Raw genomic sequence first — 22,297 nt, forward strand, 5'->3', positions numbered from 1 at the left:
TTTTTCTCGAAAAGTCCACATAATTTTGGTTTCTACGGACTCGCTCGCAACGCTGAGTAACATATGTCACCCCAGCCTTCTGAGTCGCTCCCTTCGAAAGGGCCGCCATGGGCCGGTCTCTCATATGCCTGCCCGGGAACCGTTAAATTCTGGTGTTTTTCAAAATTTCCAAAAATTTTCTCGAAAGTTCCACAAATTTGGTGTCTACGGACTCAGCTCGTCACGCCTTGAGTAACATATGTCACCCCAGCCTTGCGAGTCGCTCCCTTCCGAAGGGCGCGCCATGGGCGTCTCCTCATATGCTGTGCCGGGGGACATGGTTTAAATTCCTGTGTTTTAATAATCTTCCCCCAAATTTTCCTCGAAATCACAAATTGGTTTCTACGGACTTCGGCTCGTCACGCTGAAGTAACATATGTCAGCCCCAGGCTTCTAAACGCGCAATGGCTGTGCCGGGTGAGCGGGGCGCCGCCGGCCGCCGGGCCCGGCGGGCGGCTAGCTCTTGGCTTGCTGGGCGCAATGCCTGCTGCCGGGGGGTGGGGGGGTCCGGCGGCTAGCTCTGCTTGCTGGCGCAATGCCTGTGCCGGGGGGGGTGGGGGGGGCCGGCGGGCCGCCATGGGTCATCTCTCTATGCTGAGATGCACACATTAAGACTAGTGTGAATGTCACAACGGAAAAGTTTGTCCAAAGTCACAGTTTGGTGTCTACGGACTCGGCTCGTCACGCTGAGTAACATATTCAGCCTCACAGCCTTGTGAGTCGCTCCTTCCGAAGGGCGCCTATGGCGGTCTTTCATTCTGCGGGACAACGGTTAAATTCTGTGTTTAAAAATTTCCAAAAATTTTCTCGAACTCCACAAATTTGGTGTCTAACGGACTCAGCTCGTCACGCTGAGAACATATGTCAGCCAGCCTTCTGAGTTCCCCGTCCCTTCGAAGGGACCGCCATGGGCGGATCTCTCATAGCTGCCCCGGGGACACGGTTAATTCTGTTTTTAATAATTTCCCCCAAAATTTTCTCGAAAGTTTCCACAAATTTGGCTTTCTACGGCACTCGGCTCGTCACGCTGCGTAACATATGTCAGCCCCAGGGCTTTCTAATCGGCAATGGCTGTTGCCGGGGTGAGCGGTGGGGCCCGCGGGCCCAGCGGGGCCGGCTAGCTCTGGCTTGCTTGGCGCATGCCTGTGCCGGGGGGGGGGGGGGGGGGCCGGCGCCATGGGTCATCTTCATAATGTGAGAGTGCCACCACGACATTAAGACTAGTGTGAATGTCACAACGGAAAATTTGTCCAGAAGTCCGACAAGTTTGGTGTCTATCGGACTCGGCTCGTCACGCTGGAGTAAAATCATATGTCACCCCCAGCCTTCTGGAGTCGCTGCTCCTTCGAGGGCTCGCATATGCGGCGTCTCTCATATGCTGCCGGGGACAACGGTTAAATTCTGTGTTTTACCATAATTCCCGCCAAAATTTTTCTCGAAAAGTCCCAAATATTGGCTGTCTACGGGACTCGGCTCGTCACGCTGATACATATCAGCTCGCCACCTTCTTGAGTCGCCCTCGAAGGGCCCGCCTGGCGGTCTCTCATATGCGCCAGGGGACACGGTTAAAAATTCTGTGTTTTTAATTAATTCCACCAAAAATTTTCCGCAAAGTCCACAAAATTGGTGATCTACGGACTTCGCGCTGTCACGCTGAGTAAACATATTCCAGCCCACCTTTCTGATGTCGCTCCTCCGAAGGCGCCGCATGGGCCGAGTCTCTCATTATCTGCCCAGGGGACACGGATTAAATTCTGCTAGTTTTAAAATAATTTCAAAAAATTTCGTCGGAAAGTCACACAATTTGTGGTCTACGGACCGCTCGTCACGCTGAGTTAAACATATGTCAGCACAGCCTTCTGATGCTCCCTCCGAAGAGGCCGCCATGGGCGGCTCTCAATGCTGCCGGGACAACGGTTAAATTCTTTGTTTAAAAAGTTCCCAAAAATTTCCCTACGAAAAGTCACAAAATTTGGTTCTGTCTACGGACTCGGCTCGTCACGCTGCAGTAATCATATGTCAGCCCCAGCTTCTAAACGCCAGCCTTCGGTGACGGGCGCGCCGGCGGTCGCCTTGCTGGGCGAAATGCGGCCATGGCGGATGGGGCCCAATGGTCTCTCTCATATGCTGGCCCGGGACAACAATTTAGAACTATCTGTGTTAAATTCCAACGAAAACTTTTCCAGAAGTCCCACAATTTGGTGTCTACGGACTCGGCTCGTCACGCTGATAACATATGTCAGCCCCAGCCTTCTGAGTCGCTCCCTTCCGAAGCGCCGCCATGGGCGGTCTCTCATCATCTGCGCAGGGGACCGGTTAAATTCTTTTTATAATTTCCAAAATTTATTCTCGAAAGTCCACAAATTGTGTCTACGGACTCGGCCTCCGTCACGCTGAGTACCATATGGTCAGCCCAGCTTCTGAGTCGCTCCCATTCCGAAGGGCCTGCCATGGCGGTCTCATTCATAATGCTGCCGGCGGGACACGTTAAATTCTGTGTTTTTAAAAATTTCCCAAAATTTTCTCGGAAAGTCCCTATCAAATTCGGTGTCTACGACTGGCTCTCATCGCTGAGTACACATATGTCAGCCCCAGCCTTCTGAGTCCTCCCTTCGAAAGGGCCCATGATGTGTCTCTCATATGCTCTCGGGACACGTTCAAATTCTGTGTTTAAAAAATTTCCAAAAAATTTTCTCGAAAGTCTCACAAATTTGGTGTGCTTACGACTCGGCTCGTCACGCTGAGTACATATTCAGCCCCAGCCTTCTGAGTCGCTCCTTCCGAAAGGCCGCCAGGGGCGGTCTCTCTAATCTGCCGGGACGAGGTTAAATTCTGTGTTTTTAATAATTTCCCCAAAATTTTCTCGAAAGTCCACAAATTTGTTTCCCTACGGACTTCGGCTCGTCACGCTGAGTAAACAATATGTCAGCCCCAGCGCTTCTAATCCGCAGTGCTGTGCCTTGGCGGGGCCGACGGGCCCCGGCCGCAGGCGCGGCTAGCCCTCTCCAATGCCTGCTGCCGGGGAAAGGTTAAAGGGGTCCGGTTCTTAATAACCTTGTGCCAATAGTTGCTCGAGGGTGCGGGGCACAAATGGCGAGCTCGTCGCCAGTGAGAAAAAGTCCTTCTCGTCCTCCTCATACGTGTCTCGCAATGCGGCTAAATGCCCGGAATTTAAGATCTGTGTTAATGAATGTCAAATTCCGAGTCACAAAAAGTTTCTAGCATCGGCTCACTAGTCCAAGTCAGCATGGCTTACCATAGGCGCACTCGGCTGTCGCCGGGTACGACGCTGGTAACTAGGTCAGCGCCCTAGCTCTCTTGCTGAGTCGCATCCCTGTGCCGGGGGGCCGCCATGGTGCTCTCTACATATGCTGACCGGTGGCCACACATAAGACTCTGTGTTAAATTTCACAAGAAAACTTTCCAAAGTCCACAAAGTTTGTGTCTACGGACATCGAGCTCGTCACGCTGAGTAACATATGTCACCCAGCCTCTTGAGTCCTCCCTTCTCGAAGGGCCGCCATGGCGTCTCTCATATGCCTCCGGGGGACACGGTTTAAATTCTGTGTTTAATAATTTCCCCAAAATTTCTCGAAAGTCCACAAATTTAGGTTTTCTACGGACTCGGCTCGTCACGCTGGAGTACCATATCGTCAGCCCCAGGCTCTAATCTGCGGGTAGCGGGCTCCGCGCCTGCGCGCCTGTCGGCGCAATGCTGTGCCGGGGGGGGGGGCGCATGGGTCATCTCTCATATTGCTGAGGTGCCACGTATATCAATTAAGACTAGTGTTAATAATTGTCACAACGAAATTTTCCAAAGTCCACAATTGGTGTCTACGGACCTCGGCTCCTACGCTGAGTAAACATATGTAGCCCCAGCCTTCTGAGTCGCTCCTCTCGAAGGGCCCATGGGCGCGGCTCCTCAATGCTGCCGGGGACACGGTTAAATTTCTGTGTTTTAATAATTTCCCAAAAATTTTCTCGAAAGTCACAAAGTTTGCGGTCTATCGACTCGGCTTCGTAACGCTGAGTAACCATATGCTCAGCCCACCTTCTGGTCCGCTCCCTTCCGAAGGGCCGCATAGCGGCTGTCCTCCATATGCTGCGGGAACGGTTAAATTCTGTGTTTTATAATAATTTCAAAAAAATTTTCTTCAAAAGTCCACAAAATTTTGGTGCTACGGACCATCCTCTCACGTGTGATAACATATGAGAGCCTCATGGTGCCGCCTTTCCGAGGCGCTGCTCGATCTCTATATGCTGCCGAGCCAACACGGATTAAGATTCTGTGTTATAATTCCACACGGAAAATTTGTTCCGAATCCACAAATTTGGTTGTCCTGAGGACTCGGCTTCGTCACGCTGAGTAACATATGTCAGCCCCAGTCGCTCTAATCGCGCAAGCTGTGCGGCGTATCCCTTGGTGGCCGACCCGCAGCGGCAGACACAGCCTTCTGGCGCATGCGCGGGGCCTCTCATGGTCTGTGACTCCAAATATGCTGTGGTGCACACGTTTAAGACTGTGTGTAAATTCACAAGGAAAATTTGTTCTCAGAGTCCACAAGTTTGTGTCTAGACCGACGTCTCTCGTCACGCTAGTACATATGTCAGCCCCAGCCCTTCTGATGGCTCCCTTCGAAGGCCGCCAAATGGGCGTCCTCCATATGCTGCCGCGCGGACAGGGTTAAATTGCTGTGTTTTATAATTTCCCAAAAATTTTCTCAAAGTCCACAAATCTATGGGTGTCTACGGACTCGGCTCGTCCACGCTGAGTACCATATGTCAGCCCAGGCTTCTGAATCGCTCCCTTTCCGAAGGCGCTGGGCGGTCCTCTTCATATGTGCCGGGGACACGGTTAATTCTGTGTTTTAATAATTTCCCCAAAATGTTCTCGAAGTCACCAAATGTTGTTAATCTGTACCGTAACCCACCAATCTTTATTGTGCGGGACCTCAAAATTTGAAACTACCAAATTGGTACGAATCGGCTCACCTGATAACAGGGGCGTGGTCACTCTCAATAGCTCAGTCACACATTAAGATGTTATCATCAGAAAGTTCCAAACCACAATGTGCTCGTCCTCTCAGGAATACATGTACCCGCTCTGTCGCTCTTCGGAAGGGACATGCCGTTGTCTCAATGCTGTTCCGGGAACGGCCATCAAATTTCGGAGATGCCAAATTGCTGATGCTCGTCACGCTAAAACATTGGGGCCGCATGGTCATTTCTTGTGAGTGCCACACATTAACTGTGAGCCAACAAATATGTCAGCAATGTGTCTACGGCACTCGGCTTTCATCACGCTGAGGTAACATAGTCAGCCCCAGCCTTCTGAGTCGCTCACCTTCCGAGGGCCGCCATTAGCTGGTTCATCTCTCATATCACTGCCAGGTTGGACCACACATTAAGATCTTTTAGTTGAATGTCATCAACAGAAAATTTGTCCGAAATCCACAATTTGGTGTCAACGACTCGGCTTGTCAACGCTGGAGTAATCAGCCACTCTGGTCGCTCCTCGGCGCCATGGCTCATCTCTCATATGCTTGAAGGTGGCCAACACTATTAAGACTAGTGTGAATGTAACAACGGAAAGTTTGATGTCCAAAGTCCACAAGTTGGTGTCTACGGACTCGCTATGTAACGCTGAGAACATTATGTCAGCCCCAGCCTTCTGAGCGCTCCCTTCGAAGGGCCGCCATGGGCGGTCTCTCATAATGCTGCCGCGGACATGGTCAAATTCTGTGTTTTAAGAATTTCCCAAAAATTTTTCCGAAGTCCACAAAATTTGGTGTCTACGACTCGGCTCGTTCAACGTTTGAGAACATATGTCAGCCCGAGGCTTCTAAAAGTTCCGCTTCCCTTCGGAAGGGATGCCTCGTTAAAAACGTCTCCCGAGGACCCGCTTGCTGCGACGAAAAATTTTTGTCAAAAAGTCCACAAATTGTGGTGTCAAAGGGACTCGCTCGTCATGCTGAGTACAATATGTCAGCCCGCCTTCTGAGTCGCTCCCTTCCGAAAGGGCCGCCATGGGTCAAAATCTCCTCTAATGCTGATGGGTGCCAACCAAGCGGTCCCAAAAACTTTTCTTAGTGGAGCCACATCAACTTTCCTTTCGAGAGATGGGGGGCCGAGGTTAAGTCTAAACAGGAAAATAGTATGGGCAGAGGTGACAACCAGTATTATTGTGGAGATTACCAATGATAATTTGTTGTAGCTGCCCTTCGTTTGGCTTTGGCACCACCTGTTGATTTGCAAAAAAAAGTAATAAAAAGTCTTCACATGTGTTTATTTGAAGTACCACAGATATTCCATTTATTTTATAGAAAATAACAAGACAAACTGATGGTAATGCCGGGGGGGGGCGCCGGCGGGCCACCGGGCGGCTAGCTCTGCTTGGTGGGTAGCAGGTTGTAAAAACGCTTCAAAACTCTGCCCCGGCTTAACCAGCGGACTTCAGTGTGGTAAAGCACGTCTCCGTGGGCTGATTCTAGCTCGGAGAGAAAGGCTTGGAACTGCCTGTGTTTAAGTCCGTTTGCTCTGATGAAGTCTATGCAGGACACAACCACCTTCATGACAGATTCCCACCTCAGAACTTTGCAGCTTGACGCTGGCTCGGTCACGATCAAAGTCACGTCAGAATATACCATTGTGTGAGGAGGTGAAGATGAGCCACTATTAACTATAAATAGCTCATAACTATGGTCAATTTTAATTAGAATGCCAACCTTTAAGTACGGATATGTTATGATGTTATGATAGGAAAATGCAATTTAATAAAAATTGGTTGATGTTTAGAGGGATTGTCTGGGATTGTTAAGTGGGCCACTCCAATTGCTTTGGCGGGCCGGATGTGGCCCGCGGGCCGTAGTTTGGGGACCCCTGCTTTAGAAGGTTTGTTCTTTCTTACAGAGTAATAAACACAGTAGCATAGAGCATAAAACAAAAACACAGGAGTAATCCACCTCTCCTCTCATTATTACTCCATATCTTTTCCACCTCTTATTCTCAGCCTTCCACACTCCCCTTCTCTGTCACGATGTTCCCTTCTTCTGCCTTATCTGATGCTAGCTCTACAGAGTTGATATGTGATCTTTTCAGCAAGACCCTGGCTGCAGCCCTGCATTCCACTCAGCAACCATATACTAACACAAACACACTAAGGCACACAAAACCTCCACCTTGCCTTCACACCAGTGCTCCAATATTATCAGCAAATAAACTAATAAAACTGACCTGACATATTTGTGCTGTACACAATGTATGCAAACATTCGCAAGAATTTCATATTAACTTCACACTACATGTTACAGAAGAAAGAACAAGCATTGGTTTCAGACCTAAGTCACTGCAGCTCTCAGACCTCTACATATCCCCTAAAGCAGACAGACACACTGGTCTGCATAAATTCCACATACACAGACAGCATGTTTACACTGGAGACAGACAGGCTTAATATGCGCAACACATGACACATGGCCACGGCCAGCATTCACAGACGCAAGACTCATTCTGAACAGTCAGTACACAACACGGGCTGCTGCTCGGATCTGTATCATGGGAGAAAGGTAGGGGGTTCACTGTCTGCTTAGAATAACCCCCAACTGGGCACATGTAACCAGGACAACCAAAGAGGAGGACGAAATCACTCAATGGACCTCTTCAGATGACATGAACACACACACACTTTCTCCAATTTTTCCCCAACTCTGTTACTCCACCCAACGCCTTTGTACCCCATCTGCCCCCTCCCACCCCCCCCTCCCACAGTCAGTCAGCATTGTGCTCTGGATGAAAGTGCCTCTGTGTGTGTGAAGGGCAGAGTGGTGCATGGTGTGGCCTGGGACAGACTGAGTGCCAAGGCCACGGGACCCAAAGACCCTCCACACATCTCATCCCTGCTTGATGGGAGAGCACATACAAATACATGCAAATAAAAATATCATCAGCACTGACATAGACAGATGATCGGTAGTTTACAGACAAAACAACTCACCGTGCAGCAGGCAGTCCTCTCTTTCCCACGTCTGCTCTCACCCTCTCTCCGACGTGACGATAAACATCCACCAATGTTGTTATGGAGGTCTCACGTACCTATGGACAGCAGACATTAACCAATTTAAAAGTTCTCCACACACAGAAATAAAATTACACGCATACACTCGCACTCTAACATAGCGCACACAAGTCATCTAAATGTTTATCCTGTCAATGTAGATATGTGTGTTAAAAGCAGAAACATTATGGTTAATTTTTTCCCCCATAATAATTCCATAAAGATTACACTCTTTCTCCACTGCATGGGATTACAGAGACTAAAGATTGCAAATGTAAACAGATATTAAAAAATAAAGCCTTAAGGGCCTGTACTTATCCCCCCAATGGGAGACATCTGATTTACAAGTTATGTTGTTGGCACTGTTGTGATTGGGTGGTGGGATGCTGTTTAAGGGAATCTCTGCAAATGAGGGTGGGCGGGCCGGTTGTGGATGTTGATTGGTCAGGACTGTATGTGGGTAGATAATCATTGGGTACACGATAGAAGCAGATTTCAGCTTTGGGGTGCAACTCCACAGGAGGTTAAACCAACCTCTCTCCATCCTTCTCTCTCTCACACACACACTCACTCTCTCACACACACTCACTCTCTCACACACACACACACTCACTCACTCACTCTCACTCACACACACACACACACACACACACAGAGCTAGTACCGTGTGTGTTAATGGCTGGGTGTCGGTGCTCATGATTCAGCAGTGAAGCTGGGTGGGGGGACTATGAGCCCATCTCCTCACTAATAACAGTAATAATCACAGAGCTGTCTTGAGATGCCTGCCAGCACACTTGGGGTGCTGAGAACTAAACCACAGGCTTAGCTGGAAACTGATACCAGGAAGATACAATGGAGTCAATTCAATCACACACACATACACAGTAACAGACATGTATGCAGGCATGTCGATCTTATATCAAGTTCTACAGTGCTTTGCTACCTGTGGGTTCTGATCTCCAGTCAGAGAGCAGAGATGAGGAACTAATTTACTGAGGCTCAGCGGCTGGGCTCCATACCTGAAAGAGACACAAAAGAGGACAAAGAAATGAGAAGGATGATTACTAATGACAATGTAAAGCAAGTATAAAGATATGATCATAATATCATATCGTCTAATGATTTCCTGCCTGCATTCATGTCACATTTACAGGAGTGAGGAAAACACCTGTACTCTCAGGAGGGAGACCGAACTTTTAAAAGCATAGTGTAAATTCCAAATAGGATTTATGGATCATATAAATTAATAAATTAACATAAACTGAGTTGTAATAGTAAACAAGTTGTCAGGAGTCAACAAAACTGAACAAGCAAGTGATTAGTAACTGGAATATGTTGAGTGTACAACCAATATCTCCAATAATATAGGAACAATGCAATCAGATTGTTAAAACAAAAAAACAAAGATAAACATGGTTTGATAATTTTCCAACATTACTTATGAGTGGTCAAGTGTTCATGAGTTTTTAGTGTCATGCAGAAACTTTGGTTGTGTAAGTGCTGTCAAGCTTTTTGATTTTCTTCTTTTATTGTACTGCATCAAGCTCTATCAGCCACAGTAATATCTGGAGCCATGAAACCCACACACAATCAAAACTAAATAAACACATGAAAACCCAGAAGCAGACACTCATATTTTACTCTCAGGCTTGACGGATACCTGTGTACGTTCAGTAAACGTCTTAACTTTACTATCGTTGTAGCAGCTTAGCATTTAGCACAACACTGTCACTTTTCATTAGTAAAAAGATGCTAAAAGTAGCACAGCGACTCTAACGGCCCAGATTTGTTGTCTGTAGAAGCCTTAAGGTGGAAAATACAGTAAAGTACAACCTGCACAGATCTGAACTGCTGTTGAGCTGCTGTCATACAATGCACAGCAAGCAAGTATCTGTTTAGTCTTATGTCTTGGTGTGTTTGTTTAATGGAGGTTGCAAAATGTAGGTTAACTATGATAGCAACGTCTCTACAATCCAAGACGGATTTCTTGAAGATCAGAAATCTTCTCATAACTAATGGGAGGAAATGAGAGCAAACTAATTAATTTAGAAACGAACTGAAGACAGAAAAATGTGCACAGAATACAATGAAAACCAAGTCAAAAGGGTTTGCATGCAGCCCAAAAATCAAGCAAAAAATAAGCAACTAAGCATTGGACATTAATACTGATTATTTGCAAGTTATAATATATGGGGAGAAATTAATAAAGTGTGAGAAAATTTGGTCTAGTTTAACCAACAAGTCTATGTGCAAACAGACCAACTTCAATTTTATTTCTGGCATACATATACTCCTTTCTTTTATTTTCCCAGATATAAAGGCTCTGACCTCCTGTGGCTTCTGGAAAAATGTCTCTAGATGGACCAGCATATTTTCTTTGGACAATAGTAAGATAGAGAGCCATTTCAATTATTTGTTCATGTTGATTTAAAAAAGAAAGTCCTCCATCAGTCCTGGCAGCTGAGCATGAGGGTGTGCAAGCGTTTGGGCCAGGGTAAATTGAGAACAGACTTTTAAAACTCCCTGAAAGCAACACATGGCGACATAAGCATACATGTAATGGCACATGACAAAAATGGCAGTGCCATTTGTTGCACGTGTGCCACCTCCACCTCTAGAGTCACACAGACAGTTAAGAGGATTAATCCTGGAGACACAGACTGTGTGTGTTTCTTGAACAAACAAAATGGGGCATGCTCATGGAAAGTAGCAGTAACAACAGATGGAAAAAAATCTACACCTCAGTGTGCAATACAAGAAATACAATGAATTGATTTAAAGCAAGTATGATTAGATACATTTAATTTTTGACTTTTCTGTCAGGACTAATGTATGTCTTTCTGTAATGTGTTATTTGACATTTCTCTCTGGAAGTGATACAGATGAAGAGGGGGAAGTTACTCACGTGTTGAGCGTGGCACTGAGACAGAGGCAGACTCCTTCTCGACTGCGGAAGTTCTTATGTTTGAAACCAGGAAGCAGCCTTTCCCAAACATACTGGACAAAGGAGAATCAGGAGGACATGTGTGGGAGGGAGAGAGAGAAAGAGTGTCAGTAAGAATGAGCAGAAGTAGTTTCGGCCAGGCAGCTCAACAGGGGTTTGAGCAGATTACAGAGTACAGAGAAGGTTACAATCTGTGGAGATGGGCATGTGTGGTGAGTGTAGATAACACAAAGTAGAAGGGAGCTGTATCCCATGTTATTCCTTACATATCCAGAAGATGGAGCCCAAAACATAGAGTACCTCTCTGCTGTAGTGAGTATCTATTATTGATGTGGATGTGGCTGTGATTTGTCTGCTGTCTCGGTTCTGCAGCTTATTCATGCATTTGAATAAACTACAATTGACCTGAATAGGTTGCTCCAAACTAGCTCTTCTACCGGTATAACAAAACTGTTTCTCACATTTGCTAACTTTCTATCCATCTATTGTCAAGAGACTGAACTTGAAATTCAACAGAACTGAAACTATTTTAAGGAACAACCAATGTTTATTCCTTTAGATTACCATCTAACAGATCTTTGAGTGAAAAAAGATGTCAAATTTTTATGTGTGTGTGTATGTGCGTCTCACCATGGGCGAGGTGGTCTGCTCCATGCAGCGAAGGATAAGACCTTGGCTGTTCTCCCTAACCTGGTCCTTCCCATCACCCAGCCTGTCCACCAGAGCTGGCAAGACTACAGACAGAAACAGAGATGGGAGATGGGAGAGGGGGGGGGGGTCATGAGAGTCAATATATGAAAAATTAAATTCAGTTTAGAGTATTTACATCAAGCACAGGGGAAATGAGGCCACACACAACTGACTCTGTACCAGATTTAAATGGCAAAGACAACAAAGACTGCCCCCAAGTGGAGAGTGTTTAAAACATAGATATTGAAAGATATATGTCCATCATTAGTACAGTGTCTGGGAGAGAGAAGAGACTCATTGTACTGTAAGAGCTTAAGCAATAACACCATCGACATGAAAGCTCTGACAGAACGAGGCGAAGGAGAGGACAGGAAATGACAAATGGACCGTGACTAAAATAATGTCAGGATCATCAAATGCTCTCATGTAAGTTCCACTTCAACACACAACTGATTCAGTAGTGAGGCCGATGCAATGTGGTGACGTGCACAGTAAAGGATGAAAAGTAATAACCTTTCATGTTGAAATTCAACTGAACTATGGTATTTTGGCAACTAGTCAAATGTTTCCGATGGTTGCTCTATTCCTCCATGAAATGAAGAACAGAGGTGCCATCAGCTTTAAGTGTGTTTTCAGCTTTATTATCAGATGAACAGGTACTTGGCAGCTTTTGATCTAAAGGCCTGCAATTTGTGGTTACCACAAAAAGTAGGGTCAACAAATTAACCCTAACAAGCATTGTCAGTCTATCTAATTACTGATATACTTTATTCCCCTGTGCCATAGAGCTCCAGTGTTGTCCAAAAACTATTAAAAACACATCAATGAGGCAACATTTTTCATGCAAAATTCACAGCTGAAAGCAGTCACCAACAAATTAGCTACTTCCTCCTGTCTGAATAACGTTTGCTTTTCGGGGGAAATTATCTAACCTCCTTTAATATATACAGTATATTTGTGACGCATTTTGAAAGATTTACATCTCGGTATAAGAAAAAAAAAGGCTCCTAGCTGAGGGCAACAGACTGATTAATGCATCATTGGTCTTTTCATGAGATTTGTTGACAATTACAAAAATATAAAGTACTGCCAGCTTCAACTTTTAACTTTTAAAGTCCAACATTCACAACATGCAGTTGTTTAAATGGCTCGTCTGAGTCAGCAGCCCATAATACTTTAAACGCACTAAAGGCCAAATCTGTGGAGTCTCTGTTTGACCATCAGGTGGAGACACTAAACTTTCTGAGTTACATAAAACTCAAAACCTCCCTTTGACATTCACGTAACGAGTAAACACAAATACACACAGAATGCCATGTGCGCGCACACACTCCTACCCACATTCCTAGTCTAAAACATCAGCGGGGGCGGGGGGCAGGCTGATGTCATCTGTCCTTTTCCTGTGTGTATGTGTGTGTGCGTACATTATGTTACCATAACAGCTGGTCGCCTAGGCACCAAGGACAATTCCCTCAAAGAGAAAAAATGACAGGGTGCATTGTTACATTGTTGCACGCAACAACGTCATATGCTGTAGTTGAGATGAAAACACACAGACACACTTTTCTTGTATGTGGAAAGTTGCCTCATTTTGTTTGACCTTTTTCCACAGGTCACTCTAACTGTGAAACCACACGGCTGCTGGGCCAATCACATCACTTAATTTTATCTGACACACTACAGCCTTATATGATCTGTATATATCAATACCATTTATACCTCACATCTGGGAACTACTTGGCAAGATGGCCAACAGCACAGAGTCAATTCCTGTGCACATGCAAACACACAGTGTAATGGCAGCAGCCCTGTACAATGAGTCAGTTCTGTAGATCAATACAATCACTGTCTCAATGATCTCATCTTCCTCCTCTCGGTGTGTGTGTGTGTGTGTGTGTGTGTGTGTGGGAGGAGGGTGGGTGCAGGGAGAAGGAGAGAGAGCACAGGAAAGGAGAGATGGAAGTCAGATGGAGGGAGGGAGATTCCAGAGCCAGCGGTGGCTCAGAGAGATGTTTTTACCATCAATCTGAAACACACACTTCCATTAGACACACTAATACACACAGCTCTGCTAGGGCACTGTCCTAGACAGTGAACTAGATGCCTGTATAGTGGCAGACTTTGCACAGTGTGTCAGGGCCAATCCTCCCAGAGCTGCACTGCAGGGTTGAGTGCGTTTGTTGGTGATGAGAGCCACTGACAAAGACAGCTGGTGACACCTTAAGCGGGCACACACAAGGGCTGGCACTGACATAACACACACATACACACTCATAGGGCATGTAATCTGATACAAGGTTCAGTCAATGAGGTCATATGAATGTGTGGTGTGGTGTGGTTTTGGGGTGTTATGGGGTGAGCTACAGTATGACAGACAATTCAGAGCCTAAATACAGACTAGAGGATGTATAACAGAGAGAGGGTGGTGCCAGGCTTTAGAGCAGTGCTGCTGGTCTGTCTCAGAGGAACCACAAAGTGGAAGTGAGAGACAAAATGGAAGGACAGCCCAAATGCTGAAGAGTCTATACAACAATACACAAACCATCACACTTCACGTAGTATGGAGTAGAGTACAATGCAGGAAACTTTTGTAGGTTTCAACATTTATATATTTTTCAATTCAGTAACCACTAAAGCCAAAAGGGTGAACTCATCCTTGACTAGCAAGCAGATAAGATAAGATAGTAGAGGGAGCACTTTGCAGAGGACATTAACTTTTGAGCCTGATGAACTGAAGAGAGAAAGAGATGGTTATAATCCCCTTTGCAAAGAATCACAAATGATAACAATAAGTGTGTGTTGGCAATAGAAAAGCTGAAAACTGGTTTGTGCAGCAGCAGGTTGGTTCTCTATTTTAAGGACAAGAAAACTACAACAAAAGATAAAAAGTATTTGTTTGTATCATAAAGCTGTTTTTATTTCAGCATTCAAAGTTCAGCCTGGGGATAAGTACAGTATCTCACCTGTGCCTAGGTATCCTTTGAACCGCTCTCCCATGCGGTCCACAAACGCACTGCAGATGTCTATCCCCATCAATGCCACCTACAAAGTACAGAGTGAGACAGACGTGGGTTATAATGGGTCATACACAATAATTAATATGTTGATTCAGACTCAGACATTTCACAGGACTTGCTTTTTCATTTCACATCAACAAAGCATGTACATGTCTGCTTACATATTAACCACAGTGGCAACAGTGATACAATGGCTGACACAATAGCTGATTTTTCATCCACCTGTTCTCATGCAAAGTTTGTACAAATCCATAACCCTGAATGGAAATGTCCGGTTTTCAGTTGAAACATTTCAACCACCGAAGGTCATCTGTAAACTGAAGTTACAATCTCCCTAAACACATACAACCACATAATCTCTGACGGCCCACTTTGAACATACAGTTCAAAGTGGGCCTTTGGGTTCAGATTATTTAATCACACAAATGCTCTGAAATATGGTGCTTGGCTGAAAATGTGTTTGTATGGATTAAAGATGATACTTCAGTTAACAGAAAAAAACCTAAACTAAAAGAGTCATTTAACGGCTAATACCTTTCTGTCTCAAAGGTTATGTCAACAGCTGTGGTACTCTTTATTATGAAACCTTGTTGTGGCCTCTTTATACTCTCTGCATAGCAACAGCTGATGGAATCACACAATGATTTGCATTTTTTTGGAGATCTGGTAAAAACTCAAAGGACTTTTGTATCACAGCGTATCAACATGATGACTTGAGTCAATTGTAGACCAAAACGTTGAGGTTGTCCCAACACGTAAAGAAGCATCTTCCGCATTCACCACTCAAGATGTCTCTTATAGTAACCCTTGACAATCCCCTTTCCCGTCTCTCTTTTCCCCTACTGCCCTGATTTGGCTCAGTCACAAAAAAAGGAAAATTGGCTTGTGATATGACTCGTAGGGGGAAGGTAGACTGGATTTTTTTGTCTAGTGGTAAAGTTGAGTTTTCCACTGTGTTTCTGATTAGGATCACTTCCCACACTGCGCTGTGCTCCTGGAATGCTTGTTTTGGCAATGCTGCGGTGAAACTGAACAGTCCAAAAAGAAAATCCATTAAAACATTATTCTGCAGACTCCTCTGTCATGCTCAGAGTGGGGAGACAGACTGCAGTTTTTTCCCTATTTTAGTCAAAGGAAGAGCAGAGCCAGGTAACTACAGAAACAAAAAGGGGGAGAATGGGTGGAATAACAGGGACGAAGGCCAAGTAATACTACAGAAGACAAAAAAAAAAAAAATCACCTGGAGAAGAAACATGAGCTCTGGGACAATATGACGACTACATTATATTGACCTAATTTAGGGGGAGCAGGGGAGAAAGGCAGGAAAAACAGCAGGAGAAAGATGAAACAGTACGGGAAGGAAATCTCCCCCAGGCCTCCCCTCCCCCTCCCCCTCCTCCACCCAGCACCCCAACAAGCTTGTCGCCCACAACCATATGGCATCTTCATGTGGAGAAAGACAGAAGAGAAGAGGAAATAGAGGACAAGAGACGGAAGGGCCTGCGCTTGTTATTCACCTTGGACAGGAGAAAGTGAACCGGAGGTGGAGAAGGTTCCTTACTGCACTACAGACCATCTGCAGCTAAACATCTGGCTAGGGGGTGAGGAGGGGAGGATGTGTGATATCAAAAGACACTTAGGTATCACCCCAAATACTAAAAACATCAGGCGTGTGGATAAAGCAAGGATAGCACTGACACACAAATATTATCCTACAACACGCAACTACTGCATCTCTAGTCTGCAAGCCCCAAAAGATCAGGGCGGCTGAGGTATGCTGGAGAAAAAAAAAACAACACAGTAAATATTTAGCTCTGTATGAATGGGTCTTTGTGAAGACTCAGGTTGCTGCGTATGGTGGCTTAGTCTCTAATTCGCATACCACGTACAGGGTTTACTCTGGATTCTAAAGAGGCTTAAAGTGAGTTTTGGACAGAAAAACGTGGTCCAAGGCTCTGATATCACACAGCCACATGCAAAGACGCAGGCTAGTGCTTAAACAATTAAACTAGGGCTGCAACTCACAATTATTTTCACTATCAATTAATCTGCCAGTCTTTTTTTCCATTAATCGTTTCATCATTTGGTCGACAAAATGCAACAAAATAAAAATACCTGTCTATGTTCAAATCCACACTCAAGATGTGTTGCTAAGTCTATACTCACTTTCACCTTTGTGGTCACTGTGTTGTTGGTAGGCATGAAGCAAATTATTGTTTTACTGAATATTATGATAAAACAATAGCAAAACTCATCTTTGTTTCATGTAATGACAGACACTAGCATTACATTAGCCTGTTTAATTACCATATTGGCCCAGTTACATTTAATTTATCAGATTTTCCCTTTCAAACAGCACAAAGAATGGTGCCTGTTAATACTGTGGATGATGCCAAAAGACTGGCCAAGGCATAGCATAGCACTGAGATTTGACCAAAGTGCAATAAGCACCTGGAGCTTTTTCTCTTCACTGCTATCCTTGCTGGCTGTAGCTCACCAGTTCCTGCAGCTGCTTCCCACTAAAAGCTGCAATCAATTCTCTTCACTGGAAGGCTTCTACTATGAAGCACCTGCAGGATGAGTTGAGTTTGCAGGAACAACACATTAAAACTGAAATACTTTCATTGTTTAAGAGGAACATATGAACATATTGAAGCTGCAGTGTAATATAAACTACAAAAAAAACAACTGTCCAGTGGAATAAGTCTTATGAGAGATGAAACTGTACAATGACAGTCAGAAAAAAATATCCGAGGCACTCCAATTGTAGATGTGAAACTAAAAATCCTTTATTAATATATGGATATGCCAACGTGTTTCAACTCACAGAGTCTTCATCACATCCTGTGAACGCGTTAAAGGATTTATAGTTTCACATCTACAATCGGAGTGCCCAAGATATTTTATTCTGACAGCCATCGTACAGTTTCAACTCTTATAAAATTTATTACACTGTACGTTGTTTTTTTCTAGTTTATCTGAACACGGTCCTCATCCTGGAAGAGCACCTGGTTTCACAGTTTTCTTCTTTAAATTCTCCATTATACCTTTTTGACCCTGTGCAGCACTCTCCCTGTTTTTCTTCATCTGCAGTGTAATATATTTAACTGGCAAATACTGGCAATAGAGTGTTTACTCGGTTTGTTTATTGTATACTAAAGCTTCCATTGTAATACACATTGTATCGAGGCTTGAGTGCATCATCTCTTCTCATGCCAAAATAATTTTGCGTGTTAGACACTCCATCTTCATTTCAACAAAATCCCACAGATCAGAGTGTCTGGGCAGGACAATCTAGCAGCAGTGTCAATCCTCAATCAACCCAGTCAGTGTCCAGTCATCTGGCCCTGCTGCCCATAAAAGCAGCATGCAATATTAATGCCCTATGTTTGTGTGTCTCAAATAGGCACTGAGGCCTCTGTGATGTTGTGAGAGCAGGGAGCATGGCGTGTATCTGCTGCTCACAGAGAACAGAAAGACAGTACAAGTGTGAAACTGACTCATTGACAAAAAAAGACCAGTCAATGGCACGCAAGTGAAGTAGAGAGGAAGACAGCCAAGGGACAGAAGGAATACTGTATTTCATCCATTCTTAAAAGGGGAACTTGAGTGCGACAGTATCCTTATCTGAACATTATTTGTATTTATGGGTAGTGACTTGTGCTTTCCACTTATCTATGTTTACCCAATTTATCACTCCAGTTCTCCATTCTCCTCCATAACTCCTCCTTCACTCTCTTCCACTTGTCAACTCTGAATCATCTCTCCTCTCTTCCCTCTCTCTGTGCTGATGCAGCATCTTGCTAACACCTGACCCCTCTTGCTTTTTGCCCAATAGGGAACCAATAAGAACCCCTAAAAGGTTTCTGTGCGAAGGCCGCTGAGGGGTCTCGACTCACTTGCATATCATTGCCAGACACTGACTGGAGCTCAAATGTGTCATCCACATAAAGGACCAAATCTGAACACAGGGAAATGTTACCTTGTCACAACTGGGGATGAATTGCATAGGGATGAAATACATGGAGGTAGTGATGAGCCACCTTTTCACTTTAAAACATGTTGATCTGGTCATTAATTTCAAGGATGTAAGTCAACTGATTCTAGCATTAGAAAAAGCCATAATAAAGAGTACAGACAAAAATCTTTTACATCTTAACTTTAATCAACACTCAAAACTACCTCTTACCTATTCCCATCAGTGCCTACTAATGTCTCATTATCATTACCTTAAATGCATTACTGGCACCTTAAACTTGTTGTGAGGTGTTTAGATGCAAAACCAAGATATCTTGGGACTGTCCAGAGTCTGTTATTATTCAGAAATTTGGGAGTGAGAGTTAAAAGGAAACTGATAAAACCTCAATATCTGTAATGGCTGATTTAAGTCTTTATTTGTCAATAGAGGAAAACAAATGTTTGTTACTAATATACCAGCAGTGGTGCATTTTTCTCAGCTTCTCTCTAGTAAATGGAAACCAGTTTGCAAAAATGTATTTAAAGTTTATGATGACAAGATGACAAAGCAAGTCAAATGAGAATGTTCTGCCACAAGTTGAGTAGCGCTGTCAAAAAAGATGTGCTTTCAAAAGGCAGAGGATGCTTTCGATATGCAGAGCGCACAATTTCCACACTCATACAGTCTTGCTGTGTCCTGCATATCAGTGGAGACATTGTTAATCAGTTCAAAAAGAGACTTGGGAGTCAAATTTCAGCATGCTTTGAAAAGAGATTTCAGACTGTTTTGACTTGCTTTCTGGGTTGGTGTGATATCATGGCAAAAATGTCACATTCCAGCATTTCTGAGTTGTGGAAAAGAGTGCAGACAAGGTCACCACACGCACACACACACACACTGAGACAAAGCATAAAAAGGGGTGAGAATGAACAGAAAAACAACTGAGAAAAGACAAAAAGTGAGATTCAGAGTGTGTCTGTATGTGTGAGGGTGAATGAGAGAAAGAGAGAGAGGGAGAGATGGAAAGAAAGCATAGGTCATAACAATGAGGCTTCCAACCCCTCCCCCATCCAATCCAGTCCTCCAGTCCTCCAGTAGTCTACAGTCATGACAATAGGTCCCCTTAATACAGTCTGCCAAAACAACAATATAAACCCCCAAACAACCACAGGAATGCCTTATGTCCTACTCTGTCACTGGGATGAAATTTAAAAATGTCAACCTCTTATAAGACATGAATTGACTACTATATGGTGAAACTAAAATTGCCTTTTTTGAAGGATGGTAAGAGGATGTCCTACATGAAAATTGCAAAGTAAATTTTGTTTCTTTTGACTTTAAATTTGTTGAAATTAGATAAGTAAAGGGTAAACCGGTTTGATTAACTTTGTTTTGCAGGAGATCACACAACTATGATCGATGAGAGATCGTTTAAAATGCCCTATCTATGTTAAAGTTCTTCGCTTTGAAACTAATCTACCCCCACCCCTCTTCCCGTTCACTGGATAAATCGGTGGATGATAATTCATGGCCGAGGGGATCATTGCTGCAGTGACACTGGGATACTCTCATAGGATGAGTTGCCAAGATCTCTCACCTTGAAATTGCTGGAGTTCACCCATCCCGTTAACTCGTCTATGGTCTTATCCAGCCGGGATTTGTCCTGTTCCACGTCCTGGGAACGGTGCGGGTCGTTCAGGTAGTCAATAAGGTCCTGACCAACCTGCAACCTGCGGGTAACATCTTTCTGCAGTACCTGCTGATAAAAATAGTCCATGTTGTCATGATCCTCCATTGGGCACTCAGTGCCGAGTGGCCAGCCACTGAAGCCGGCCGAAGACAGGAGACAGTGGTCGGTGGGGCGGGTTGTGAAGCACCGAAAAAGATGTTAACTGTAGTTCCGTGGAAGGGCAGAGAGACTGTGTGGTCTGGACTGCGTCTAACTGATGTTAGACCATCAACATGCAATCCCTTATAAAAACAAACAGCTTAATTTAACACCAACCAAATCAAAAGCCCAACTTTGTGTGACAAAGACCTAGCTCGGTAGCTTCTTTACTATAAAACGTTAGCTTATAAGGTTAACTTAAAACTTCGAGAAAGTTCGGGAAACGTGTAATTGTGGTGGACCTGGCAGGTTCCCTCAATATATCTGCATCAAAACAAGCTAGCAGCCCTGGTTGGCTATCTATCATGCTAACAAAAATAGCACCTAGCTAGTTAGCACAGCGACCCAAACAAGGGCAGACCGCTTCACATCAGCTAGCGCAGCTAGCTAACGTTAGTTATCCGCAGGCCTACGCCTGGCTCCTCTCCGCCCCTCTATTCCATAACCGCAGGCTGGAAAGTCTGCTAAGCTTCAACTGTCGACGCCTTCAGCACCAAACTTGCACCAAACTTTTACAACAAGGAGACAGCTCCAGTCCCGCGGCAACTGGTTTCTCTTTAATCCTATAATAATCGCCACTACCGCTGAATCCGTTACGAGGCGCTAAAAGCTTCGCGCTGCCGGGGACTGCAGTTCACCAGGAGGCGCAGCCGATCACAGATCAGGCCGATGGGTCTTCGGGCACCGCACAGCTAGCCAGTGTGATGCCTGATGTAAAATGTCCAATTACCAAGTATACGGGGAACAACAATGCTTAAACAGGGAGATAGATACACTAGCTATATAAGATCCTATTTTTTATAACTTCATTACCCATGGCTAGATAATTAATGTTTCCCGTAAATCATGAATCTACAAGCCGCACTGCTAATGCGGGTGTTTGCCGTCTACAAAGCTCTTTGGTGACATCTAGCGGTGAAACTGCGGTAGAGCCGCGTTCAGTTTGCCGCAGTTCACTGTAAATACTGGGAGACAAAATTTCACACTGGAGAGACAAAGCACATTTACTATTAGTCACTTTTATTTATTCATTTGTTTATTTTTTTCATTTACTTATTTATTTTCATAAACATAAAACTGTTAAAACAGCTGTCAAAGAGAGGGCATTAGTATCACAGCCAGTCAAGTCAGCTATGTTTCCGAGTCCATCTTCATCTTTCTGTCTGCTCTCCTTTGTTTCAGTCCTATCCATAGTCCTGCCAATCTCCCCAGTCTTTGAGCACTTGGACTTGAGCACTACACAGCACTTGCCAGTCTCTTTATTAGCGCAATATTGCGAGCTGCTTCTGTTTTGTTGTATTTTCAGTGCTTCGAGTGGTGGTATTTCATGCCCCATACATGTGTTACTCTGCATGGCAAGACAGATAATGCTGAGATCCTGCTGATCTGAGGGAGTGTCTGTATAGAGTGAAATAAACTCTTGGTTCTGGGGCTTTCCAGTCACTGCATATCACATTCCTGTTGTCACATTAGTTTCGTAGGATTGGATGAGTGGGAATTTGTTGCTGATTCAATTAAATCTTACCAGACCCGTGTCAAAATCTATTTCTTAATAATTCCTTATGTGCTATTTGGGGCATTTAGCAAATTAATTATAGTGAATAAAGACAATTCATTATATCCTATATCATCAGTAAATTGCCCATTGCCCAATTACACAAAATTATACTAAATTAACTTTCAAATACATAAATTCATGTGATTGTCA

The 22,297-nt window shown here is 44.4% G+C and overlaps 1 protein-coding gene across 19 annotated transcripts in view; it reads right to left on the reverse strand.

The window, feature by feature from the left end:
* clasp2 (cytoplasmic linker associated protein 2) overlaps window positions 1–21,216 on the reverse strand; it is a 65,962-nt gene extending 44,746 nt beyond the window's left edge. For all 19 annotated transcript variants that reach the window (XM_022747071.1, XM_022747069.1, XM_022747073.1 and 16 more), the window contains exons 1-6: window positions 20,299–21,216; window positions 14,690–14,768; window positions 11,667–11,770; window positions 10,998–11,089; window positions 9,036–9,111; window positions 8,033–8,130 (exon numbers count right to left, since the gene is read on the reverse strand). In XM_022747071.1, the coding sequence (XP_022602792.1) occupies window positions 8,033–8,130; window positions 9,036–9,111; window positions 10,998–11,089; window positions 11,667–11,770; window positions 14,690–14,768; window positions 20,299–20,496 (647 nt within the window). In that variant the 5' untranslated portion in view covers window positions 20,497–21,216. The remainder of the gene's footprint in view (window positions 1–8,032; window positions 8,131–9,035; window positions 9,112–10,997; window positions 11,090–11,666; window positions 11,771–14,689; window positions 14,769–20,298) is intronic.
* Between the last annotated feature and the right edge of the window lie 1,081 nt (window positions 21,217–22,297).

This window comes from Seriola dumerili, unplaced genomic scaffold (genome assembly GCF_002260705.1).
Source record: "Seriola dumerili isolate Sdu_G_001 unplaced genomic scaffold, Sdu_1.0 BDQW01000110.1, whole genome shotgun sequence".
NCBI classification, from domain to species: Eukaryota; Metazoa; Chordata; class Actinopteri; order Carangiformes; family Carangidae; genus Seriola; species Seriola dumerili.